The sequence below is a fragment of the Pseudophryne corroboree genome (assembly GCF_028390025.1).
Source record: "Pseudophryne corroboree isolate aPseCor3 chromosome 3 unlocalized genomic scaffold, aPseCor3.hap2 SUPER_3_unloc_14, whole genome shotgun sequence".
NCBI lineage: Eukaryota > Metazoa > Chordata > Amphibia > Anura > Myobatrachidae > Pseudophryne > Pseudophryne corroboree.
This window is the reverse complement of record NW_026967502.1, coordinates 1,374,896-1,402,871: the sequence shown is the minus strand read 5'-3', so window position 1 is coordinate 1,402,871 and position 27,976 is coordinate 1,374,896. Positions and strand designations below refer to the sequence as shown.

Sequence of the window (27,976 nt, the reverse complement as noted above, 5' to 3'; positions counted from 1 at the left end):
TAATGCCCACGTGTATATACCTCTGCACCTGTGTATAATACCCACGTGTGTATACCTCTGCACCTGTGTATAATGCCCACGTGTGTATACCTCTGCACCTGTGTATAATGCCCACGTGTATATACCTCTGCACCTGTGTATAATGCCCACGTGTGTATACCTCTGCACCTGTGTCTAATGCCCACGTGTGTATACCTCTGCACCTGTGTATAATGCCCACGTGTGTATACCTCTGCACCTGTGTCTAATGCCCACGTGTGTATACCTCTGCACCTGTGTATAATGCCCACGTGTGTATACCTCTGCACCTGTGTATAATGCCCACGTGTGTATACCACTGCACCTGTGTATATAGCCCACGTGTGCATACCTCTGCACCTGTGTATAATGCCCACGTGTGTATACCTCTGCACCTGTGTCTAATGCCCACGTGTATATACCTCTGCACCTGTGTATAATGCCCACGTGTGTATACCTCTGCACCTGTGTATAATGCCCACGTGTATATACCTCTGCACCTGTTTATAATGCCCACGTGTGTATACCTCTGCACCTGTGTATAATGCCCACCTGTGTATACCTCTGCACCTGTGTATAATGCCCACGTGTGTATACCGCTGCCCCTGTGTCCAATGCCCACGTGTGTATACCTCTGCACCTGTGTATAATGCCCACGTGTGTATACCTCTGCACCTGTGTCTAATGCCCACGTGTGTATACCTCTGCACCTGTGTATAATGCGCACGTGTGTATACCTCTGCACCTGTGTATAATGCCCACGTGTGTATACCTCTGCACCTGTGTCCAATGCCCACGTGTGTATACCTCTGCACCTGTGTATAATGCCCACGTGTGTATACCTCTGCACCTGTGTCTAATGCCCACGTGTGTATACCTCTGCACCTGCGTATAATGCCCACGTGTATATACCTCTGCACCTGCGTATAATGCCCACGTGTATATACCTCTGCACCTGTGTATAATGCCCACGTGTGTATACCTCTGCACCTGTGTATAATGCCCACGTGTGTATACCTCTGCACCTGTGTCTAATGCCCACGTGTGTATACCTCTGCACCTGTGTCCAATGCCCACGTGTGTATACCTCTGCACCTGTGTATAATGCCCACGTGTATATACCACTGCACCTGTGTATAATGCCCACGTGTGTATACCTCTGCACCTGTGTCTAATGCCCACGTGTGTATACCTCTGCACCTGTGTATAATGCCCACGTGTATATACCGCTGCCCCTGTGTCCAATGCCCACGTGTGTATACCTCTGCACCTGTGTATAATGCCCACGTGTGTATACCGCTACCCCTGTGTACAATGCCCACGTGTGTATACCTCTGCACCTGTGTATATAGCCCACGTGTGTATACCTCTGCACCTGTGTATAATGCCCACGTGTGTATACCTCTGCACCTGTGTATAATGCCCACGTGTGTATACCTCTGCACCTGTGTCTAATGCCCACGTGTGTATACCTCTGCACCTGTGTCTAATGCCCACGTGTGTATACCTCTGCACCTGTGTCTAATGCCCACGTGTGTATACCGCTGCACCTGTGTATAATGCCCACGTGTGTATACCGCTGCCCCTGTGTATAATGCCCACGTGTGTATACCTCTGCACCTGTGTATAATGCCCACGTGTGTATACCTCTGCACCTGTGTATAATGCCCACGTGTGTATACCTCTGCACCTGTGTCTAATGCCCACGTGTGTATACCTCTGCACCTGTGTATAATGCCCACGTGTATATACCACTGCACCTGTGTCTAATGCCCACGTGTGTATACCTCTGCACCTGTGTCTAATGCCCACGTGTGTATACCTCTGCACCTGTGTCTAATGCCCACGTGTGTATACCTCTGCACCTGTGTATAATGCCCACGTGTGTATACCGCTGCCCCTGTGTATAATGCCCACGTGTGTATATACCGCTGCACCTGTGTATAATGCCCACGTGTGTATACCTCTGCACCTGTGTATAGTGCCCACGTGTATATACCTCTGCACCTGTGTCTAATGCCCACGTGTATATACTACTGCACCTGTGTCTAATGCCCACGTGTGTATACCTCTGCACTTGTGTCTAATGCCCACGTGTGTATACCTCTGCACCTGTGTATATAGCCCACGTGTGTATACCTCTGCACCTGTGTATATAGCCCACGTGTGTATACCTCTGCACCTGTGTATATAGCCCACGTGTGTATACCTCTGCACCTGTGTATATAGCCCACGTGTGTATACCTCTGCACCTGTGTCTAATGCCCACGTGTGTATACCTCTGCACCTGTGTCTAATGCCCACGTGTGTATACCACTGCACCTGTGTATAATGTCCACGTGTGTATACCTCTGCACCTGTGTCTAATGCCCACCTGTGTATACCTCTGCACCTGTGTATAATGCCCACGTGTGTATACCTCTGCACCTGTGTCTAATGCCCACGTGTGTATACCTCTGCACCTGTGTATAATGCCCACGTGTGTATACCTCTGCACCTGTGTATAATGCCCACGTGTGTATACCTCTGCACCTGTGTCCAATGCCCACGTGTGTATACCTCTGCACCTGTGTCTAATGCCCACGTGTATATACCTCTGCACCTGTGTATATAGCCCACGTGTGTATACCTCTGCACCTGTGTATATAGCCCACGTGTGTATACCTCTGCACCTGTGTATAATGCCCACGTGTGTATACCTCTGCACCTGTGTATAATGCCCACGTGTGTATACCTCTGCACCTGTGTATAATGCCCACGTGTATATACCACTGCACCTGTGTATAATGCCCACGTGTGTATACCTCTGCACCTGTGTCTAATGCCCACGTGTGTATACCTCTGCACCTGTGTCTAATGCCCACGTGTGTATACCTCTGCACCTGTGTATAATGCCCACGTGTGTATACCGCTGCACCTGTGTATAATGCCCACGTGTGTATACCGCTGCCCCTGTGTATAATGCCCACGTGTGTATACCGCTGCACCTGTGTATAATGCCCACGTGTGTATACCTCTGCACCTGTGTATAGTGCCCACGTGTATATACCTCTGCACCTGTGTCTAATGCCCACGTGTATATACTACTGCACCTGTGTCTAATGCCCACGTGTGTATACCTCTGCACTTGTGTCTAATGCCCACGTGTGTATACCTCTGCACCTGTGTATATAGCCCACGTGTGTATACCTCTGCACCTGTGTATATAGCCCACGTGTGTATACCTCTGCACCTGTGTATATTGCCCACGTGTGTATACCTCTGCACCTGTGTCTAATGCCCACTTGTGTATACCTCTGCACCTGTGTCTAATGCCCACGTGTGTATACCTCTGCACCTGTGTCTAATGCCCACGTGTGTATACCTCTGCACCTGTGTCTAATGCCCACGTGTGTATACCTCTGCACCTGTGTCTAATGCCCACGTGTGTATACCTCTGCACCTGTGTATAATGCCCACGTGTGTATACCTCTGCACCTGTGTATAATGCCCACCTGTGTATACCTCTGCACCTGTGTCTAATGCCCACGTGTGTATACCTCTGCACCTGTGTCTAATGCCCACGTGTGTATACCGCTGCCCCTGTGTCTAATGCCCACGTGTGTATACCGCTGCCCCTGTGTATAATGCCCACGTGTATACCGCTGCCCCTGTGTATAATGCCCACGTGTGTATACCTCTGCACCTGTGTATAATGCCCACGTGTATATACCTCTGCACCTGTGTCTAATGCCCACGTGTGTATACCTCTGCACCTGTGTCTAATGCCCACGTGTGTATACCTCTGCACCTGTGTACAATGCCCACGTGTGTATACCTCTGCACCTGTGTATAATGCCCACGTGTGCATACCTCTGCACCTGTGTCTAATGCCCACGTGTGTATACCTCTGCACCTGTGTCTAATGCCCACGTGTGTATACCTCTGCACCTGTGTCTAATGCCCACGTGTGTATACCTCTGCACCTGTGTCTAATGCCCACGTGTGTATACCTCTGCACCTGTGTCTAATGCCCACGTGTGTATACCTCTGCACCTGTGTCTAATGCCCACGGGTGTATACCTCTGCACCTGTGTCTAATGCCCACGGGTGTATACCTCTGCACCTGTGTCTAATGCCCACGGGTGTATACCTCTGCACCTGTGTATAATGCCCACGGGTGTATACCTCTGCACCTGTGTCTAATGCCCACGTGTGTATACCTCTGCACCTGTGTATATAGCCCACGTGTGTATACCTCTGCACCTGTGTATAATGCCCACGTGTGTATACCTCTGCATCTGTGTCTAATGCCCACGTCTGTATACCTCTGCACCTGTGTATATAGCCCACGTGTGTATACCTCTGCACCTGTGTATATAGCCCACGTGTGTATACCTCTGCACCTGTGTATATAGCCCACGTGTGTATACCTCTGCCCCTGTGTATAATGCCCACCTGTGTATACCTCTGCACCTGTGTATAATGCCCACCTGTGTATACCTCTGCACCTGTGTATAATGCCCACGTGTGCATACCTCTGCACCTGTGTATAATGCCCACGTGTGCATACCTCTGCACCTGTGTATAATGCCCACGTGTGTATACCTCTGCACCTGTGTATAATGCCCACGTGTGTATACCTCTGCACCTGTGTACAATGCCCACGTGTGTATACCGCTGCACCTGTGTATATAGCCCACGTGTGTATACCTCTGCACCTGTGTATATAGCCCACGTGTGTATACCTCTGCACCTGTGTATATAGCCCACGTGTGTATACCTCTGCACCTGTGTATATAGCCCACGTGTGTATACCTCTGCACCTGTGTATATAGCCCACGTGTGTATACCTCTGCACCTGTGTATATAGCCCACGTGTGTATACCTCTGCACCTGTGTATATAGCCCACGTGTGTATACCTCTGCACCTGTGTATATAGCCCACGTGTGTATACCTCTGCACCTGTGTATATAGCCCACGTGTGTATACCTCTGCACCTGTGTATATAGCCCACGTGTGTATACCTCTGCACCTGTGTATATAGCCCACGTGTGTATACCTCTGCACCTGTGTATATAGCCCACGTGTGTATACCTCTGCACCTGTGTATATAGCCCACGTGTGTATACCTCTGCACCTCTGTATATAGCCCACGTGTGTATACCTCTGCACCTCTGTATATAGCCCACGTGTGTATACCTCTGCACCTGTGTATATAGCCCACGTGTGTATATCTCTGCACCTGTGTATATAGCCCACGTGTGTATATCTCTGCACCTGTGTATATAGCCCACGTGTGTATACCTCTGCACCTGTGTATATAGCCCACGTGTGTATACCGCTGCACCTGTGTATATAGCCCACGTGTGTATACCGCTGCACCTGTGTATATAGCCCACGTGTGTATAACGCTGCACCTGTGTATATTGCCCACGTGTGTATACCGCTGCACCTGTGTATATTGCCCACGTGTGTATACCTCTGCACCTGTGTATAATGCCCACGTGTGTATACCTCTGCACCTGTGTATAATGCCCACGTGTGTATACTACTGCACCTGTGTATATAGCCCACGTGTATATACCCTTGCACCTGTGTATAATGCCCACGTGTGTATACCTCTGCACATGTGTATAATACCCACGTGTATATACCTCTGCACCTGTGTATATAGCCCACGTGTATATACCTCTGCACCTGTGTATATAGCCCACGTGTATATACCTCTGCACCTGTGTATAATGCCCACGTGTATATACCTCTGCACCTGTGTGTAATGCCCACGTGTGTATACCTCTGCACCTGTGTATATAGCCCACGTGTGTATACCTCTGCACCTGTGTCTAATACCCACGTGTATATACCTCTGCACCTGTGTATAATGCCCACGTGTATATACCTCTGCACCTGTGTATAATGCCCACGTGTATATACCTCTGCACCTGTGTCTAATGCCCACGTGTATATACTACTGCACCTGTATATAATGCCCACGTGTGTATACCTCTGCACCTGTGTACAATGCCCACGTGTATATACCTCTGCACCTGTGTATATAGCCCACGTGTGTATACCTCTGCACCTGTGTATAATGCCCACGTGTATATACCTCTGCACCTGTGTCTAATGCCCACGTGTATATACTACTGCACCTGTGTATAATGCCCACGTGTGTATACCTCTGCACCTGTGTACAATGCCCACGTGTATATACCTCTGCACCTGTGTATATAGCCCACGTGTGTATACCTCTGCACCTGTGTATAATGCCCACGTGTATATACCTCTGCACCTGTGTATAATGCCCACGTGTATATACCTCTGCACCTGTGTATATAGCCCACGTGTATATACTACTGCACCTGTATATAATGCCCACGTGTGTATACCTCTGCACCTGTGTATATAGCCCACGTGTATATACTACTGCACCTGTGTATAATGCCCACGTGTATATACCTCTGCACCTGTGTCTAATGCCCACGTGTGTATACCTCTGTACCTGTGTATAATGCCCACGTGTGTATACCTCTGCACCTGTGTCTAATGCCCACGTGTGTATACCTCTGCACCTGTGTATAATGCCCACGTGTATATACCTCTGCACCTGTGTATAATGCCCACGTGTATATACCTCTGCACCTGTGTCTAATGCCCACGTGTGTATACCTCTGCACCTGTGTATAATGCCCACGTGTGTATACCTCTGCACCTGTGTCTAATGCCCACGTGTGTATACCTCTGCACCTGTGTATAATGCCCACGTGTGTATACCTCTGCACCTGTGTATAATGCCCACGTGTATATACCTCTGCACCTGTGTATAATGCTCACGTGTATATACCTCTGCACCTGTGTTTCTCTAACGTCCTAGTGGATGCTGGGGACTCCGTCAGGACCATGGGGAATAGCGGGCTCCGCAGGAGACAGGGCACATCTAAAAAAGCTTTTAGGTCACATGGTGCGTACTGGCTCCTCCCCCTATGACCCTCCTCCAAGCCTCAGTTAGGTTTTTGTGCCCGTCCGAGAAGGGTGCAATCTAGATGGCTCTCTTAAAGAGCTGTTTAGAAAAGTTTTTTTTTTAGGTTTTCACTCAGTGATTCCTGCTGGCAACAGGATCACTGCATCGAGGGACTAAGGGGAGAGATTTCCAACTCACCTGCGTGCAGGATGGATTGGAATCTTAGGCTACTGGACACTTAGCTCCAGAGGGAGTCGGAACACAGGTCAGCCTGGGGTTCGTCCCGGAGCCGCGCCGCCGATCCCCCTTACAGACGCTGAAGAAGACGGCAGAACGGAGGTCCGGAAACAGGCGGCAGAAGACTTCACAGTCTTCATGAAGGTAGCGCACAGCACTGCAGCTGTGCGCCATTGTTGTCACACGGCTCACTGACTTGGTCACGGAGGGTGCAGGACGCTGCTGGGGGCGCCCTGGGCAGCAATATAAGTACCTATTTGGCAAAATAAATACATCACATATAGCCATTAAGGCTATATGTATGTATTTTAACCCAGGCCATTCTTAAAAAACCGGGAGGAAAAGCCCGCCGAAAAGGGGGCGGAGCTTATTCTCCTCAGCACACGGCGCCATTTTCCTGCACAGCTCCGCTGGTGAGGAAGGCTCCCAGGACTCTCCCCTGAACTGCACTACAGAAACAGGGTAAAACAGAGAGAAGGGGGGCATAAATTGGCTATATATATTATATAAGAGCGCATATATAATAAACAACACCTTCTAGGGTTGTTTATATACATTTATAGCGCTGTTTGGTGTGTGCTGGCAAACTCTCCCTCTGTCTCCCCAAAGGGCTAGGGGGCCCTGTCTTCAATAGAGCATTCCCTGTGTGGCTGCTGTGTGTCGGTACGTGTGTGTCGACATGTTTGAGGACGATGTTGGTGTGGAGGCAGAGCAATTGCCGATGATGGTAATGTCACCCCCTAGGGAGTCGACACCTGAATGGATGGCTTTAGTTATGGAATTACGTGATAATGTCAGCACATTACAAAAGTCAGTTGACGAAATAAGACGGCCGGCAAACCAGTTAGTACCGGTCCAGGCGTCTCAGACACCGTCAGGGGCTGTAAAACGCCCTTTACCTCAGTCTGTCGACACGGGTACCGACACAGATGATTCTAGTGTCGACGGTGAAGAAACAAACGTATTTTCCAGTAGGGCCACACGTTATATGATCACGGCAATGAAGGAGGCTTTGCAGATCTCTGATGCTGCTGGTACCTCAAAAAGGGGTATTATGTGGGGGGTGAAAAAACTGCCTGTATTTTTCCCAGAATCAGAGGAATTGAATGATGTGTGTGATGAAGCGTGGGTTACGCCCGATAGAAAACTGCCAATTTCAAAGAAGTTATTGGCATTATACCCTTTCCCGCCAGAGGTTAGGGCGCGCTGGGAAACACCCCCTAGGGTGGATAAGGCGCTCACACGTTTATCAAAGCAGGTGGCGTTGCCGTCTCCTGATACGGCCGCCCTCAAGGATCCAGCAGATAGGAGGCTGGAAACTACACTGAAAAGTATATACACACATACTGGTGTTATACTGCGACCGGCAATAGCCTCAGCCTGGATGTGCAGTGCTGGGGTAGTGTGGTTGGATTCTCTGACTGAAAATATTGATACCCTGGATAGGGACAGTATTTTATTGACTCTAGAGCAATTAAAGGATGCTTTTCTTTATATGCGAGATGCTCAGAGGGATGTTTGTACTCTAGCATCAAGAGTAAGCGCAATGTCCATATCTGCCAGAAGAAGTTTATGGACGCGACAGTGGTCAGGTGATGCGGATTCCAAGAGGCATATGGAAGTATTGCCATACAAAGGAGAGGAATTGTTTGGGGTCGGTCTTTCGGACTTGGTGGCCACGGCAACTGCCGGCAAATCCACCTTTTTACCTCAGACTCCTTCCCAACAGAAAAAGACACCGTCTTTTCAGCCGCAGTCCTTTCGCTCCTATAAAAAGCGACCAAAAGGACAGTCTTATCTGCCGCGAGGCAGAGGAAAGGGTAAGAAAGGGCAGCAAGCAGCCCCTGCCCAGGAACAGAAGCCCGCCCCGGCTTCTACAAAGCCATCAGCATGACGCTGGGGCTTTACAAGCGGACTTAGGAACGGTGGGGGGTCGGCTCAAGATTTTCAGCAATCAATGGGCTCACTCACAAGTAGACCCGTGGGTCCTGCAGATAATATCTCAGGGGTACATGCTGGAGTTCGAAAGGTCTCCTCCTCGCCGGTTCCTAAAGTCTGCTTTACCAACGTCTCCCTCAGAAAGGACGTTGGTTTTGGAAGCCATTCACAAGCTGTACTCTCAGCAGGTGATAGTCAAGGTACCCCTCCTACAACAGGGAAAGGGGTATTATTCCACACTATTTGTGGTACCGAAACCGGACGGTTCGGTAAGACCTATTCTAAATCTGAAATCCTTGAACCTGTACATACAGAAATTCAAGTTCAAGATGGAGTCACTCAGAGCAGTGATAGCGAATCTGGAAGAAGGAGACTTCATGGTGTCCTTGGACATAAAAGATGCTTATCTACATGTCCCAATTTACCCTTCACACCAAGGGTATCTCAGGTTCGTGATACAAGACTGTCATTATCAGTTTCAAACGCTGCCGTTTGGTTTGTCCACGGCTCCTCGGATCTTTACCAAGGTAATGACCGAAATGATGGTTCTTCTACGAAGAAAAGGCGTATTAATTATCCCGTACTTGGACGATCTCCTGATAAGGGCAAAGTCCAGGGAACAGCTGGAAGCCAGTGTGGCACTAACACAAGTAGTGCTTCGGCAACACGGGTGGATTCTAAAATCTTCCAAAATCTCAATTGACTCCGACAACACATCTGTTGTTTTTGGGCATGATTCTGGACACGGTTCAGAAAAAGGTATTTCTCCCGGAGGAGAAAGCAAGGGAGCTATCCGAACTTGTCAGGAACCTCCTAAAACCAGGAACTGTGTCAGTACATCAATGCACGAGAGTCCTGGGAAAGATGGTGGCTTCGTACGAAGCGATTCCTTTTGGCAGATTCCATGCACGGACATTCCAGTGGGATCTGCTGGACAAATGGTCCGGATCGCATCTGCACATGCATCAGAGGATAACATTGTCACCGAGAACAAGATTGTCTCTCCTGTGGTGGTTGCAGACGGCCCATCTGTTAGTGGGCCGCAGATTCGGCATACAGGACTGGGTCCTGGTGACTACGGATGCCAGCCTACGAGGTTGGGGAGCAGTCACAAAGGGAAGAAACTTCCAGGGCGTGTGGTCAACCCTGGAAAAGTCTCTTCACATAAATATACTGGAGCTAAGAGCGATATACAATGCTCTAAGCCAAGCAAGACTTCTGCTTCAGGGTCAGCCGGTGCTGATCCAGTCCGACAACATCACGGCAGTCGCCCACGTCAACCGACAAGGCGGCACGAGAAGCAGGAGTGCAATGACAGAAACTGCAAGGATTCTACGCTGGGCGGAGAATCCTGTCATAACACTGTCAGCAGTGTTCATCCCGGGAGTGGACAACTGGGAAGCAGATTTCCTCAGCAGACACGATCTTCACCCGGGAGAGTGGGGACTTCATCCAGAAGTCTTCCACATGATTGTGAACCGTTGGAAAAAACCAAAGGTGGACATGATGGCGTCTCGCCTCAACAAAAAACTGGACAGGTATTGCGCCAGGTCAAGAGACCCACAGGCAATAGCTGTGGACGCTCTGGTAACACCGTGGGTGTACCAGTCAGTGTATGTGTTCCCTCCTCTGCCGCTCATACCAAAGGTACTGAGAATTATACGGAAAAGAGGAGTAAGAACAATACTGGTAGCTCCAGACTGGCCAAGAAGAACTTGGTATCCGGAACTTCAAGAGATGCTCACGGAGGATCCGTGGCCTCTACCTCTAAGAAGGGATCTGCTTCAGCAGGGACCTTGTATGTTTCAAGACTTACCGCGACTGCGTTTGACGGCATGGCGGTTGAACGCCGCATTCTAAAAGAAAAGGGCATTCCTGAGGAAGTTATTCCTACTTTAATTAAAGCCAGGAAAGATGTGACCGCACAACATTATCACCGTATTTGGAGAAAATATGTTGCGTGGTGTGAGGCCAAGAAGGCCCCAACGGAAGAATTTCAATTGGGTCGATTCTTACATTTCCTGCAAGCAGGGTTATCTATGGGCCTAAAATTGGGGTCCATTAAAGTTCAAATTTCGGCCTTATCAATTTTCTTCCAGAAAGAATTGGCGTCAGTGCCTGAAGTACAAACTTTTGTAAAAGGAGTACTACATATACAACCCCCAATAGTGCCTCCAGTGGCACCGTGGGATTTGAACGTGGTTCTAAATTTTCTCAAATCTCATTGGTTTGAGCCCTTAAAATCGGTAGATTTAAAATACCTTACATGGAAGGTAACCATGCTACTGGCCCTGGCTTCAGCCAGGAGAGTTTCAGAATTGGCGGCTTTATCATATAAAAGCCCATATCTGATTTTCCATTCGGACAGGGCAGAATTGCGGACACGTCCTCAATTTCTCCCTAAGGTGGTTTCGGCTTTTCACTTGAACCAGCCTATTGTAGTGCCTGCGGCGACTAGCGACTTGGAGGACTCCAAGTTACTGGACGTTGTCAGAGCATTAAAAATATATATTTCAAGGACATCTGGGGTCAGAAAATCTGACTCGTTGTTTATATTGTATGCACCCAACAAGATGGGTGCTCCTGCGTCTAAACAGACGATTGCACGTTGGATCTGTAGCACGATTCAACTTGCGCATTCTGTGGCAGGCGTGCCACAGCCTAAATCTGTAAAGGCCCACTCCACTAGGAAAGTGGGCGCATCTTGGGCGGCTGCCCGAGGGGTCTCGGCATTACAACTTTGCCGAGCAGCTACGTGGTCAGGGGAGAACACGTTTGTAAAATTTTACAAATTTGATACTCTGGCTAAGGAGGACCTGGAGTTCTCTCATTCGGTGCTGCAGAGTCATCCGCACTCTCCCGCCCGTTTGGGAGCTTTGGTATAATCCCCATGGTCCTGACGGAGTCCCCAGCATCCACTAGGACGTTAGAGAAAATAAGAATTTACTTACCGATAATTCTATTTCTCGTAGTCCGTAGTGGATGCTGGGCGCCCATCCCAAGTGCGGATTGTCTGCAATGCTTGTACATAGTTAGTGTTACAAAAATCGGGTTATTCTTGTTGTGAGCCATCTTTGCAGAGGCTCCTTTTTGTTATCATACTGTTAACTGGGTTCAGATCACAAGTTGTACGGTGTGATTGGTGTGGCTGGTATGAGTCTTACCCGGGATTCAAGATCCTTCCTTATTGTGTACGCTCGTCCGGGCACAGTACCTAACTGAGGCTTGGAGGAGGGTCATAGGGGGAGGAGCCAGTACGCACCATGTGACCTAAAAGCTTTTTTAGATGTGCCCTGTCTCCTGCGGAGCCCGCTATTCCCCATGGTCCTGACGGAGTCCCCAGCATCCACTACGGACTACGAGAAATAGAATTATCGGTAAGTAAATTCTTATTATAATGCCCACGTGTATATACCTCTGCACCTGTGTATAATGCCCACGTGTGTATACCTCTGCACCTGTGTATAATGCCCACGTGTATATACCACTGCACCTGTGTATAATGCCCACGTGTATATACCTCTGCACGTGTGCCTAATGCTCACGTGTATATACCACTGCACCTGTGTCTAATGCCCACGTGTATATACCACTGCACCTGTGTCTAATGCCCACGTGTGTATACCTCTGCACCTGTGTCTAATGCCCACGTGTGTATACCTCTGCACCTGTGTATAATGCCCACGTGTGTATACCGCTGCACCTGTGTATAATGCCCACGTGTGTATACCGCTGCCCCTGTGTATAATGCCCACGTGTGTATACCTCTGCACCTGTGTATAATGCCCACGTGTGTATACCTCTGCACCTGTGTATAATGCCCACGTGTGTATACCTCTGCACCTGTGTCTAATGCCCACGTGTGTATACCTCTGCACCTGTGTATAATGCCCACGTGTATATACCACTGCACCTGTGTATAATGCCCACGTGTGTATACCTCTGCACCTGTGTCTAATGCCCACGTGTGTATACCTCTGCACCTGTGTCTAATGCCCACGTGTGTATACCTCTGCACCTGTGTATAATGCCCACGTGTGTATACCGCTGCCCCTGTGTATAATGCCCACGTGTGTATATACCGCTGCACCTGTGTATAATGCCCACGTGTGTATACCTCTGCACCTGTGTATAGTGCCCACGTGTATATACCTCTGCACCTGTGTCTAATGCCCACGTGTATATACTACTGCACCTGTGTCTAATGCCCACGTGTGTATACCTCTGCACTTGTGTCTAATGCCCACGTGTGTATACCTCTGCACCTGTGTATATAGCCCACGTGTGTATACCTCTGCACCTGTGTATATAGCCCACGTGTGTATACCTCTGCACCTGTGTATATAGCCCACGTGTGTATACCTCTGCACCTGTGTATATAGCCCACGTGTGTATACCTCTGCACCTGTGTCTAATGCCCACGTGTGTATACCACTGCACCTGTGTATAATGTCCACGTGTGTATACCTCTGCACCTGTGTCTAATGCCCACCTGTGTATACCTCTGCACCTGTGTCTAATGCCCACGTGTATATACCTCTGCACCTGTGTATATAGCCCACGTGTGTATACCTCTGCACCTGTGTATATAGCCCACGTGTGTATACCTCTGCACCTGTGTATAATGCCCACGTGTGTATACCTCTGCACCTGTGTATAATGCCCACGTGTGTATACCTCTGCACCTGTGTATAATGCCCACGTGTATATACCACTGCACCTGTGTATAATGCCCACGTGTGTATACCTCTGCACCTGTGTATAATGCCCACGTGTGTATACCTCTGCACCTGCGTCTAATGCCCACATGTGTATACCTCTGCACCTGTATATAATGCCCACGTGTGTATACCTCTGCACCTGTGTACAATGCCCACGTGTGTATACCTCTGCACCTGTGTCTAATGCCCACGTGTGTATACCTCTGCACCTGTGTATAATGCCCACGTGTGTATACCTCTGCACCTGTGTCTGATGCCCACGTGTGTATACCTCTGCACCTGTATATAATGCCCACGTGTGTATACCTCTGCACCTGTGTACAATGCCCACGTGTGTATACCTCTGCACCTGTGTCTAATGCCCACGTGTGTATACCTCTGCACCTGTGTATAATGCCCACGTGTGTATACCACTGCACCTGTGTATAATGCCCACGTGTATATACCTCTGCACCTGTGTCTAATGCCCACGTGTATATACCTCTGCACCTGTGTCTAATGCGCACGTGTGTATACCTCTGCACCTGTGTCTAATGCCCACTTGTGTATACCTCTGCACCTGTGTCCAATGCCCACGTGTGTATACCGCTGCACCTGTGTCTAATGCCCACGTGTGTATACCGCTGCACCTGTGTCTAATGCCCACGTGTGTATACCTCTGCACCTGTGTCTAATGCCCACGTGTGTATACCTCTGCACCTGTGTCTAATGCCCACGTGTGTATACCGCTGCACCTGTGTATAATGCCCACGTGTGTATACCTCTGCACCTGTGTATAATGCCCACGTGTGTGTACCTCTGCACCTGTGTATAATGCCCACGTGTGTATACCTCTGCACCTGTGTCTAATGCCCACGTGTGTATACCTCTGCACCTGTGTCTGATGCCCACGTGTGTATACCTCTGCACCTGTGTCTAATGCCCACGTGTGTATACCTCTGCACCTGTGTCTAATGCCCACGTGTGTATACCTCTGCAACTGTGTATAATGCCCACGTGTGTATACCTCTGCACCTGTGTCCAATGCCCACGTGTGTATACCGCTGCACCTGTGTCTAATGCCCACGTGTGTATACCGCTGCCCCTGTGTATAATGCCCACGTGTATACCGCTGCCCCTGTGTATAATGCCCACGTGTGTATACCTCTGCCCCTGTGTATAATGCCCACGTGTGTATACCTCTGCACCTGTGTATAATGCCCACGTGTATATACCTCTGCCCCTGTGTCTAATGCCCACGTGTGTATACCTCTGCACCTGTGTATAATGCCCACGTGTGCATACCTCTGCACCTGTGTCTAATGCCCACGTGTGCATACCTCTGCACCTGTGTCTAATGCCCACGTGTGTATACCTCTGCACCTGTGTCTAATGCCCACGTGTGTATACCTCTGCACCTGTGTCTAATGCCCACGTGTGTATACCTCTGCACCTGTGTCTAATGCCCACGTGTGTATACCTCTGCACCTGTGTCTAATGCCCACGTGTGTATACCTCTGCACCTGTGTCTAATGCCCACGTGTGTATACCTCTGCACCTGTGTCTAATGCCCACGGGTGTATACCTCTGCACCTGTGTCTAATGCCCACGGGTGTATACCTCTGCACCTGTGTCTAATGCCCACGGGTGTATACCTCTGCACCTGTGTCTAATGCCCACGTGTGTATACCTCTGCATCTGTGTCTAATGCCCACGTGTGTATACCTCTGCATCTGTGTCTAATGCCCACGTGTGTATACCTCTGCACCTGTGTATATAGCCCACGTGTGTATACCTCTGCACCTGTGTATATAGCCCACGTGTGTATACCTCTGCCCCTGTGTATAATGCCCACCTGTGTATACCTCTGCACCTGTGTATAATGCCCACGTGTGCATACCTCTGCACCTGTGTATAATGCCCACGTGTGCATACCTCTGCACCTGTGTATAATGCCCACGTGTGTATACCTCTGCACCTGTGTATAATGCCCACGTGTGTATACCTCTGCACCTGTGTACAATGCCCACGTGTGTATACCGCTGCACCTGTGTATATAGCCCATGTGTGTATACCTCTGCACCTGTGTATATAGCCCACGTGTGTATACCTCTGCACCTGTGTATATAGCCCACGTGTGTATACCTCTGCACCTGTGTATATAGCCCACGTGTGTATACCTCTGCACCTGTGTATATAGCCCACGTGTGTATACCTCTGCACCTGTGTATATAGCCCACGTGTGTATACCTCTGCACCTGTGTATATAGCCCACGTGTGTATACCTCTGCACCTGTGTATATAGCCCACGTGTGTATACCTCTGCACCTGTGTATATAGCCCACGTGTGTATACCTCTGCACCTCTGTATATAGCCCACGTGTGTATACCTCTGCACCTCTGTATATAGCCCACGTGTGTATACCTCTGCACCTGTGTATATAGCCCACGTGTGTATACCTCTGCACCTGTGTATATAGCCCACGTGTGTATACCTCTGAACCTGTGTATATAGCCCACGTGTGTATACCTCTGCACCTCTGTATATAGCCCACGTGTGTATACCTCTGCACCTCTGTATATAGCCCACGTGTGTATACCTCTGCACCTGTGTATATAGCCCACGTGTGTATATCTCTGCACCTGTGTATATAGCCCACGTGTGTATATCTCTGCACCTGTGTATATAGCCCACGTGTGTATACCTCTGCACCTGTGTATATAGCCCACGTGTGTATACCGCTGCACCTGTGTATATAGCCCACGTGTGTATACCGCTGCACCTGTGTATATTGCCCACGTGTGTATACCGCTGCACCTGTGTATATTGCCCACGTGTGTATACCGCTGCACCTGTGTATAATGCCCACGTGTGTATACCGCTGCACCTGTGTCTAATGCCCACGTGTGTATACCGTTGCACCTGTGTCTAATGCCCACGTGTGTATACCGCGGCACCTGTGTCTAATGCCCACGTGTGTATACCGCGGCACCTATGTGTAATCCTTGGGCTCATATATTGTGTGTAAATTTGACTCTGGTACTAGCCAGTGCCTCCTGATAAATGTACCTCACCGCACGTCCCTGGTGTGTATGTCTGGTAGGTACATTGAGTAGAAATGAAAGGTAACCATAATGCAGAGGTAAGTGTGCCCGTTACAGGACAGGTGCACTGTGTGGGTTGGGATGAGTGTGTCTATTGGCACAGTAGTAATAATACAGGGACATGACGGGACGTGAGGGGAACTGGGAGCGTCACAGTGACATCACATATCTATATTAATAATACAGGGACATGACTGGGGAGGTGAGGGGATCTGTGTGTATTTACAGTGATGTCTTCCCCATTTTGCAGGGTTACACAGTAGTGAAGAAGACATCCGGTGAGTGTGAGACACCGAGCAGCCATCCCCGTGTGTCAGGAGGACTGCGCAGGACCCAGAGCCCCATCAAGGTGCCTCCACCTCACTCACTGACACATGAGACACATTGACCAGAAGATCCTGGAACTCCCTAACAAGATCATTCAGCTGCTGACTGGAGAGGTGACTGCTGGGAATGGGATATTATACAGTAACACCAGGGGATGTGTCTGGGGGATGACTGGAGAGGTGACTGATGGGAATGGGACATTATACAGTAACACCGGGGGCCGTGTCTGGGTGATGACTGGAGAGGTGACTGCTGGGAATGGGACATTATACAGTAACACCAGGGGATGTGTCTGGGTGATGACTGGAGAGGTGACTGCTGGAAATGGGGCATTATACAGTAACACCAGGGAACGTGTCTGGGTGATGACTGGAGAGGTGACTGCTGGGAATGGGGCATTATACAGTAACACCAGGGGATGTGTCTGGGTGATGACTGGAGAGGTGACTGCTGGGAATGGGGCATTATACAGTAACACAAGGTGATTTGTCCGGGTGATGACTGGAGAGGTTACTGCTGGGAATGGGACATTATACAGTAACACCAGGGGATGTGTCTGGGTGATGACTGGAGAGGTGACTGCCGGGAATGGGACATTATACAGTAACACCAGGGGATGTGTCTGGGTGATGACTGGAGGGGTGACTGCTGGGAATGGGACATTATACAGTAATACCAGGGGATGTGTCTGGGTGATGACTGTATCACTGTGTGTGTCAGGTTCCTATAAGGTGTCAGGATGTCACTGTCTATGTCTCCATGCAGGAGGGGGAGTATATAGAGGAACACAGGGGTCTTTACATGGACGTGATGATGGAGAATCACCGGCCCCTCACATCACTGGGTAAAAGGAGACTGTCATGTATTGTACAAGGTAGAGCAGGTATGGGGGCCCCCCATATACACACATCATCTGATAATCACATATATACACTGTACTCAGTCACTGTGTGTCTCCTACAGATGGGCCCAGTAACAGAGATACCCCAGAGAGATGTCCCCGTCCTCTGTATTCCCGGGACTGTACAAAGGAGAATCACAGGATCCCACAGGAGGATCAGGTAGGTGGGATTTAGGGTCTCTCCAATATACCTCAGTGACTGTCACTATATGATCTGTAGAAGAGCTGTGTGTCTTATACACTGATATTATACTGTTTCACCTCAGTTAAGTCTGACTGTGCAAATTTTTGTGTTTTTAGGTAGAACGTCTGTCTGATATTAAAACAGAAGATATAGAGGGAGAAGAAGAGACGTATGTGACTGATATAAAGGTAGAATATATAGAGGGAAAAGAAGAGACGTATGTGACTGATATAAAGGCAGAAGATATAGAGGGAGAAGAAGAGAAGTATGTGACTGATATAAAGGCAGAAGATATAGAGGGAGAAGAAGAGACGTATGTGTCTTGTATAAAGGCAGAAGATATAGAGGGAGAAGAAGAGACGTATGTGACTGATATAAAGGTAGAATATATAGAGGGAGAAGAAGAGACGTATGTGACTGATATAAAGGCAGAAGATATAGAGGGAGAAGAAGAGACGTATGTGACTGATATAAAGGCAGAAGATACAGAGGGAGAAGAAGAGACGTATGTGACTGATATAAAGGCAGAAGATATAGAGGGAGAAGAAGAGACGTATGTGACTGATATAAAGGCAGAAGATATAGATGGAGAAGAAGAGACGTATGTGACTGATATAAAGGCAGAAGATATAGAGGGAGAAGAAGAGACGTATGTGACTGATATAAAGACAGAAGATATAGAGGGAAAAGAAGAGACGTATGTGACTGATATAAAGGCAGAAGATATAGAGGGAGAAGAAGAGACATATGTGACTGATATAAAGGCAGAAGATATAGAGGGAGAAGAAGAGACGTATGTGAGGGATGATCAGCAGTGTAAGGAGGAGGAGATCCCTACAGATATCAGCACAGGTGAGTAATAAACACATATTCTCCTTACTCAGTGACTACCGCAATCTCTTATCCTACACCCTCATCTGTCAGTACAAACTAATGAGTGTGTATTTTTCCAGTGGGGGAGTCAGGAGCCATCAGCACTGTGACCTGACGGTTCCGTAAGAGGGCCCTCGCCACCTCGAGTCCCGCCTCCAGTCACAGAATGGATGTTTAGGTGACACAGTACCTGGCCAGATAGGGGATTCCCACTTACCGTCAGTAATCGCATGTTACCGACTATGATGCCACCACCAGACTCCTACCCTGCCGTGGTGCCTGGAACCACGGTTCTGCTCTGTATGCGTCGACACACTGTCTTACCACACCTGTGTGGTGCTGACTATTCCCCACTTGTCGCTTGTCTAGACCTCTGCGCGGTAGCTGGCGGAAGGCGGAGTTTGGGGACACTGAGTGTACCCCGGACAGCCGGAAAACTGAGCTAGGTTTCGCCTAGCCCTGCAGGTCGCAAGATGAAGCGGTCATCTTGAGGCAGAAGATGTTTATTTGCCCAAAATAGTCTTAAAAAAGACTCTGCAATACTGCAGATGTTTACAGCAGAACGCAAATGGTATAACACACTCTGGAGGCTCGCAGGCCTCCTTTTTATTAGAGATGAGCGGGTTCGGTTTTACTCGGTTTTACTCTGTTCTCAAAACGGCATCTAATTGGCTCACGGATGTCACGTGTTTTGGATAGCCAATAAGATTTGGTTTTGAGAACCGAGTAAAACCGAATCCGCTCATCTCTACTTTTTATGTCCATGTTCCACACAGTACCACAGGGGGTAACCAATCACTATTTACTCATGAGCTGTGCAAACCTTGGCCACATGCACAGCTTCCATTGTCCTCTATGGACAGTGGGGAGTGGTCACTCTTCTTTAACCGTCCCATCCTGGAGGGTTGGGATCCACCCTGGTGATGATCAGTCTGGGCTGGGGGAAAGTTTTCCTGCTGAAACTTACTTCCAGGAATCTGCCCGGGAACCAGCTCACCAGCTGCTTCCTGAATTCAGGCTCCAGAGATGGGCAGCCTAGATCCTCTGTCAGGGTTTTCTTTTCACTGAGGGTGATCTCTATGGAGCTCAAGAAAACCACTCCGCTTGTTGGGAAGCTGAGCTTTTCCTCTCTCACCCCATGATACTTTTATGTGGGAGGCTAGAGAGGAAGGCATTACGTTTTTGGGGAAAAGGTCTGGAGGAATCCATCAGCCTGCACAGTAATGGATTCCCCCCTCCTGGGCACAGAACCAAGTGCAATTCAATTTTAATACAATTCAAATACACTATACACACTGTTGCCTATATATACACTGAGCCAGTGCCCAGCACAGGCTCCACATACCCAGGCACTGCAGTGCCTCACCATACTATATATATTAAATACATTTCAATACATTATTAGGTTTGTTTGTACTGTGCCCAGCGCTCAGCTTCCCTAGCTCTGCAGCCTGACTGCTAGGCCTCTCCCCAAGGGTCGGCAGGGTGCACTGAGGGGGGGCTGGCTGTAGCAGGGGGCTAACTGTTACCTGCCCCGCTGCTGCCCCCCACCACCACCCAGTGTGGCCAAAATCTGTTGCCTCGCCGCAGCCCCCAGATCTGAGGCTGCGGCGCACCCCCCTATCTGATAGCCCGGCACCTCGGGACGCTCGTCCCGGCCACCGCGGCTCTGTGCCTCTGTAGCTCCCATACCTCAGTGCATGTTGCTCTATGTGCCCCCCGCCGCTAGGGAGCCGGCTAGCCCGGTCCCCTGTGAGTGGCGCACCCATGGCGTCAGTGTCTGCTCCCTCCTGGAGCCCGGCAGCCCATGACGCTCGTCCTGGCCGCCGCGGCCCTGTCCCTCTGCAATGTTGAGGCGCAGGGAGCCCAGCTTCTGGACCTCAGCACCTGTCTCCTCCCGCCGCACAGGGAGCCGGCTAGCCTGGTCCCCCATCTGTGGCGCAATCTGGTCATCTGTGGCTCCCTTCTCCGGCACACACACCGGGAGACGGAGGTCCTGGTCTCCCAGCTGCGGCGCCTTGCAGCACTCTCCCCTCTGGCGCTGGTGTGTGTACACGCCGGGGGTTTACCACTTCGCTGCCACTGGAGAGGATCCGGGCCGCAGCAGTGCGCCATCGATGATGATAATTTTTTTACATTTCAATACCTGGTGCCTAGCGTCAGTGCATTTTAAAAGTGGCGCCAAGCGCCTATTGTCCTGTAAATGGTGCCGTACACTTAAGGGTTAACCCCTTCAGTGCAACGGCTGCTATTAACCATGTGGCCGCCAGGGTCTCCGGCAGCAAGCACCAATTATACTCCTGCTCTTCCCCTCACATCATGTCACAGTTTCCAGCCCAGAGATCTGACCAGTCTACTCCCCACACTCTCTGGTGTATCTCATACATCAGGAGCCATCAGCCCCTATTATACTCCTGCTCTCCTCCTTACATCATGTCACTGTGTGTTACCAGCCCAGAGATCTGACCAGTCTCCTCCCCACACTCTCTGGTGTATCTCATACATCAGGAGACATCAGCCCCTGTTATACTCCTGCTCTCCCCTCACATCATGTCACTGTGTGTTACCAGCCCAGAGATCTGACCAGTCTCCTCCCCACACTCTCTGGTGTATCTCATACATCAGGAGACATCAGCCCCTGTTATACTCCTGCTCTCCTCCTCACATCATGTCCCTGTATGTCACCAGCAACCATACTGTGTGCTAGCAGTACCTCAGCCTATGGTATTACATGCCCTGAGAGTGTCTCTATTAGCATACGCCGGTCTGTATATAAACCATATATACCGGCGTGTGCTAATACAGGTTGAGTATCCCTTATCCAAAATGCTTGGGACCAGAGGTATTTTGGATATGGGATTTTTCTGTATTTTGGAATAATTGCATAGCATAATGAGATATCATGGTGATGGGACCTAAGTCTAAGCACATAATGCATTTGTTACATTTCTCTGACGTCCTAGTGGATGCTGGGGACTCCGTAAGGACCATGGGGGATAGCGGCTCCGCAGGAGACTGGGCACAAAAGTAAAAGCTTTAGGACTACCTGGTGTGCACTGGCTCCTCCCCCCATGACCCTCCTCCAAGCCTCAGTTAGATTTTTGTGCCCGAACGAGAAGGGTGCACACTAGGTGGCTCTCCTGAGTATAGGTTTTTTATTTTCAGTGAGTCCTGCTGGCAACAGGTTCACTGCACCGAGGGACTAAGGGGAGAAGAAGCGAACTCACCTGCGTGCAGAGTGGATTGGGCTTCTTAGGCTACTGGACATTAGCTCCAGAGGGACGATCACACCGCAGCTGTGCGCCATTGCTCTCAGCACACTTCACACTCCGGTCACTGAGGGTGCAGGGCCCGGGGGGGCACCCTGAGACGCAATAAAAACACCTTAGATGGCGAAAAATACATCACATATAGCTCCTGGGCTATATGGATGCATTTAACCCCTGCCAGTTTTTCCTTAAAAAAGCGGGAGAAAGGCCGCCGAGAAGGGGGCGGAGCCTATCTCCTCAGCACACAAGCGCCATTTTCCCTCACAGCTCCGCTGGAAGGACGTCTCCCTGACTCTCCCCTGCAGTCCTGCACTACAGAAACAGGGTAAAACAAGAGAGGGGGGTCACTAATTTGGCAGATTAATCAATACAGCAGCTATATAAGGGAAAAACACTTATATAAGGTTATCCCTGTATATATATAGCGCTCTGGTGTGTGCTGGCAAACTCTCCCTCTGTCTCCCCAAAGGGCTAGTGGGGTCCTGTCCTCTATCAGAGCATTCCCTGTGTGTGTGCTGTGTGTCGGTACGTTGTCGACATGTATGAGGAGGAAAATGGTATGGAGGCGGAGCAATTGCCTGTAATAGTGATGTCACCCCCTAGGGAGTCGACATCTGACTGGATGGTCTTATGGAAGAAATTACGTGATAGCGTCAGCACTTTACAAAAGACTGTTGACGACATGAGACAGCCGGAAAACCAGTTATTACCTGTCCAGGCGTCTCAAACACCGTCAGGGGCTCTAAAGCGCCCGTTACCTCAGATGGTCGACACAGACCCAGACACGGACACTGACTCCAGTGTCGACGGTGAGGAAACAAACGTGTTTTCCAGTAGGGCCACACGTTACATGATCACGGCAATGAAGGAGGTTTTGAACATTTCTGATACTACAAGTACCACAAAAAAGGGTATTATGTGGGGTGTGAAAAAACTACCCGTAGTTTTTCCTGAATCAGATGAATTAAATGAGGTGTGTGATGAAGCGTGGGTTTCCCCCGATAAAAAACTGCTAATTTCTAAAAAATTATTGGCATTATACCCTTTCCCGCCAGAGGTTAGGGCGCGTTGGGAAACACCCCCTAGGGTAGATAAGGCGCTCACACGCTTATCAAAACAAGTGGCGTTACCGTCTCCTGATACGGCCGCCCTCAAGGAGCCAGCTGATAGGAAGCTGGAAAATATCCTAAAAAGTATATACACACATACTGGTGTTATACTGCGACCATGAATCGCCTCAGCCTGGATGTGCAGTGCTGGGGTGGCTTGGTCGGATTCCCTGACTGAAAATATTGATACCCTGGACAGGGACAGTATATTATTGACTATAGAGCATTTAAAGGATGCATTTCTATATATGCGAGATGCACAGAGGGATATTTGCACTCTGGCATCAAGAGTAAGTGCGCTGTCCATTTCTGCCAGAAGAGGGTTATGGACGCGGCAGTGTTCAGGTGATGCGGATTCCAAACGGCATATGGAAGTATTGCCCTATAAAGGGGAGGAGTTATTTGGGGTCGGTCTATCGGACCTGGTGGCCACGGCAACGGCTGGGAAATCCACCTTTTTACCCCAGGTCACCTCTCGGCAGAAAAAGACACCGTCTTTTCAGGCTCAGTCCTTTCGTCCCCATAAGGGCAAGCGGGCAAAAGGCCACTCATATCTGCCCAGGGGCAGAGGAAGGGGAAAAAGACTGCAGCAGGCAGCCTCTTCCCAGGAACAGAAGCCCTACCCCGCTTCTGCCAAGTCCTCAGCATGACGCTGGGGCCTTACAAGTGGACTCAGGTACGGTGGGGGGGTCGTCTCAAGAATTTCAGCGCGCAGTGGGCTCACTCGCAAGTGGACCCCTGGATCCTGCAGGTAGTATCTCAGGGGTACAAATTGGAATTCGAGACGTCTCCCCCTCGCCGGTTCCTGAAGTCTGCTTTACCAACGTCTCCCTCCGACAGGGAGGCGGTATTGGAAGCCATTCACAAGCTGTATTCCCAGCAGGTGATAATCAAGGTACCCCTCCTACAACAGGGAAAGGGGTATTATTCCACGCTGTTTGTGGTACCGAAGCCGGACGGCTCGGTGAGACCTATTTTATATCTGAAATCCTTGAACACTTACATACAAAGGTTCAAATTCAAGATGGAGTCACTCAGAGCAGTGATAGCGAACCTGGAAGAAGGGGACTATATGGTGTCTCTGGACATCAAGGATGCTTACCTCCATGTCCCAATTTGCCCTTCTCACCAAGGGTACCTCAGGTTTGTGGTACAGAACTGTCACTATCAGTTTCAGACGCTGCCGTTTGGATTGTCCACGGCACCCCGGGTCTTTACCAAGGTAATGGCCGAAATGATGATTCTTCTTTGAAGAAAAGGCGTCTTAATTATCCCTTACTTGGACGATCTCCTGATAAGGGCAAGGTCCAGGGAACAGTTAGAGGTCGGAGTAGCACTATCTCAAGTAGTACTACGACAGCACGGGTGGATTCTAAATATTCCAAAATCGCAGCTGATTCCGACGACACGTCTGCTGTTCCTAGGGATGATTCTGGACACAGTCCAGAAAAAGGTGTTTCTCCCGGAGGAGAAAGCCAGGGAGTTATCCGAGCTAGTCAGGAACCTCCTAAAACCAGGCCAAGTGTCAGTGCATCAATGCACAAGGGTCCTGGGAAAAATGGTGGCTTCTTACGAAGCGATTCCATTCTGCAGATTCCACGCAAGAACTTTTCATGGGATCTGCTGGACAAATGGTCCGGATCGCATCTTCAGATGCATCAGCGGATAACCCTGTCTCCAAGGACAAGGGTGTCTCTCCTGTGGTGGTTGCAGAGTGCTCATCTTCTAGAGGGCCGCAGATTCGGCATTCAGGACTGGGTCCTGGTGACCACGGATGCCAGCCTGAGAGGCTGGGGAGCAGTCACACAGGGAAGAAATTTCCAGGGCTTGTGGTCAAGCATAGAAACGTCATTTCACATAAATATCCTGGAACTAAGGGCCATTTACAATGCCCTAAGTCAAGCAAGGCCTCTGCTTCAGGGTCAGCCGGTGTTGATCCAGTCGGACAACATCACGGCAGTCGCCCACGTAAACAGACAGGGCGGCACAAGAAGCAGGAGGGCAATGGCAGAAGTTGCAAGGATTCTTCGCTGGGCGGAAAATCATGTGATAGCACTGTCAGCAGTGTTCATTCCGGGAGTGGACAACTGGGAAGCAGACTTCCTCAGCAGACACGACCTCCACCCAGGGGAGGGGAGTGGGGACTTCACCCAGAAGTCTTCCACATGATTGTGAACCGTTGGGAAAAACCAAAGGTGGACATGATGGCGTCCCGCCTCAACAAAAAACTAGACAGATATTGCGCCAGGTCAAGGGACCCTCAGGCAATAGCTGTGGACGCTCTGGTAACACCGTGGGTGTACCAGTCAGTGTATGTGTTCCCTCCTCTGCCTCTCATACCCAAGGTACTGAGAATCATAAGAAGGAGAGGAGTAAGGACTATACTCGTGGCTCCGGATTGGCCAAGAAGGACTTGGTGCCCGGAACTTCAAGAGATGCTCACGGAGGACCCGTGGCCTCTACCTCTAAGAAAGGACCTGCTCCAGCAAGGACCCTGTCTGTTCCAAGACTTACCGCGGCTGCGTTTGACGGCATGGCGGTTGAACGCCGGATCCTGAAGGAAAAAGGCATTCCGGATGAAGTCATCCCTACCCTGATCAAAGCCAGGAAGGATGTAACCGTGCAACATTATCACCGTATTTGGCGTAAATATGTTGCGTGGTGTGAGGCCAGGAAGGCCCCTACAGAGGAATTTCAACTGGGTCGTTTCCTGCATTTCCTGCAAACAGGACTGTCTATGGGCCTAAAATTAGGGTCCATTAAGGTTCAAATTTCGGCCCTGTCAATTTTCTTACAGAAAGAACTGGCTTCAGTTCCTGAAGTTCAGACGTTTGTCAAGGGGGTACTGCATATACAGCCTCCTTTTGTGCCTCCAGTGGCACCTTGGGATCTCAATGTAGTTTTGGGGTTCCTAAAATCACATTGGTTTGAACCACTCACCACTGTGGACTTAAAATATCTCACATGGAAAGTGGTAATGCTGTTAGCCCTGGCTTCGGCCAGGCGTGTCTCAGAATTGGCGGCTTTATCCTATAAAAGCCCTTACCTAATTTTTCATACGGACAGGGCAGAATTGAGGACTCGTCCTCAATTTCTCCCTAAGGTGGTTTCAGCGTTTCACTTGAACCAGCCTCTATTGTGGTACCTGCGGCTACTAGGGACTTGGAGGACTCCAAGTAGCTGGACGTAGTCAGGGCCCTGAAAATATATGTTTCCAGGACGGCTGGAGTCAGAAAATCTGACTCGCTGTTTATCCTGTATGCACCAAACAAGATGGGTGCTCCTGCTTCTAAGCAGACTATTGCTCGTTGGATTTGTAGTACAATTCAGCTTGCACATTCTGTGGCAGGCCTGCCACAGCCAAAATCTGTAAAAGCCCATTCCACAAGGAAAGTGGGCTCATCTTGGCCGGCTGCCCGAGGGGTCTCGGCTTTACAACTTTGCCGAGCAGCTACTTGGTCAGGGGCAAACACGTTTGCTAAATTCTACAAATTTGATACCTTGGCTGAGGAGGACCTGGAGTTCTCTCATTCGGTGCTGCAGAGTCATCCGCACTCTCCCGCCCGTTTGGGAGCTTTGGTATAATCCCCATGGTCCTTACGGAGTTCCCAGCATCCACTAGGACGTCAGAGAAAATAAGAATTTACTTACCGATAATTCTATTTCTCGTAGTCCGTAGTGGATGCTGGGCGCCCATCCCAAGTGCGGATTGTCTGCAATACTTGTACATAGTTATTGTTACAAAAATCGGGTTATTATTGTTGTGAGCCATCTTTTCAGAGGCTCCTCTGTTATCATGCTGTTAACTGGGTTCAGATCACAGGTTGTACGGTGTGATTGGTGTGGCTGGTATGAGTCTTACCCGGGATTCAAAATCCTTCCTTATTGTGTACGCTCGTCCGGGCACAGTATCCTAACTGAGGCTTGGAGGAGGGTCATGGGGGGAGGAGCCAGTGCACACCAGGTAGTCCTAAAGCTTTTACTTTTGTGCCCAGTCTCCTGCGGAGCCGCTATCCCCCATGGTCCTTACGGAGTTCCCAGCATCCACTACGGACTACGAGAAATAGAATTATCGGTAAGTAAATTCTTATTATTCACCTTATACACACAGCCTGAAGGTAATTTTAGCCAATATTTTTTATAACTTTGTGCATTAAACAAAGTCTGTCTACATTCACACAATTCATTTATGTTTCATATACACCTTATACACACAGCCTGAAAGTCATTTAATACAATATTTTTAATAAATTTGTGTATTAAACAAAGTTTGCGTACATTGAGCCATCAAAAAACAAAGGTTTCACTATCTCACTCTCACTCAAAAAAGTCCGTATTTCGGATTATTCCGTATTTCGGAATATTTGGATA

The 27,976-nt window shown here is 49.4% G+C and overlaps 1 protein-coding gene across 3 annotated transcripts in view; it reads left to right on the top strand.

The window, feature by feature from the left end:
* The window catches only part of LOC134983380 (zinc finger protein 665-like), an 85,236-nt gene that overhangs the window by 37,729 nt on the left and 19,531 nt on the right, over nucleotides 1–27,976 (top strand). The window contains exons 2-5 of one of the 3 annotated variants that reach the window (XM_063949075.1): nucleotides 17,193–17,382; nucleotides 18,035–18,113; nucleotides 18,233–18,334; nucleotides 18,475–19,206. In XM_063949075.1, coding sequence (XP_063805145.1) covers nucleotides 17,317–17,382; nucleotides 18,035–18,113; nucleotides 18,233–18,334; nucleotides 18,475–19,206 — 979 coding nt within the window. In that variant the 5' untranslated portion in view covers nucleotides 17,193–17,316. Of the gene's footprint in view, nucleotides 1–17,192; nucleotides 17,383–18,034; nucleotides 18,153–18,232; nucleotides 18,335–18,474; nucleotides 19,207–27,976 lie in introns of all 3 variants that reach the window. The other 2 variants (XM_063949074.1, XM_063949073.1) reach the window with 2 other exon arrangements.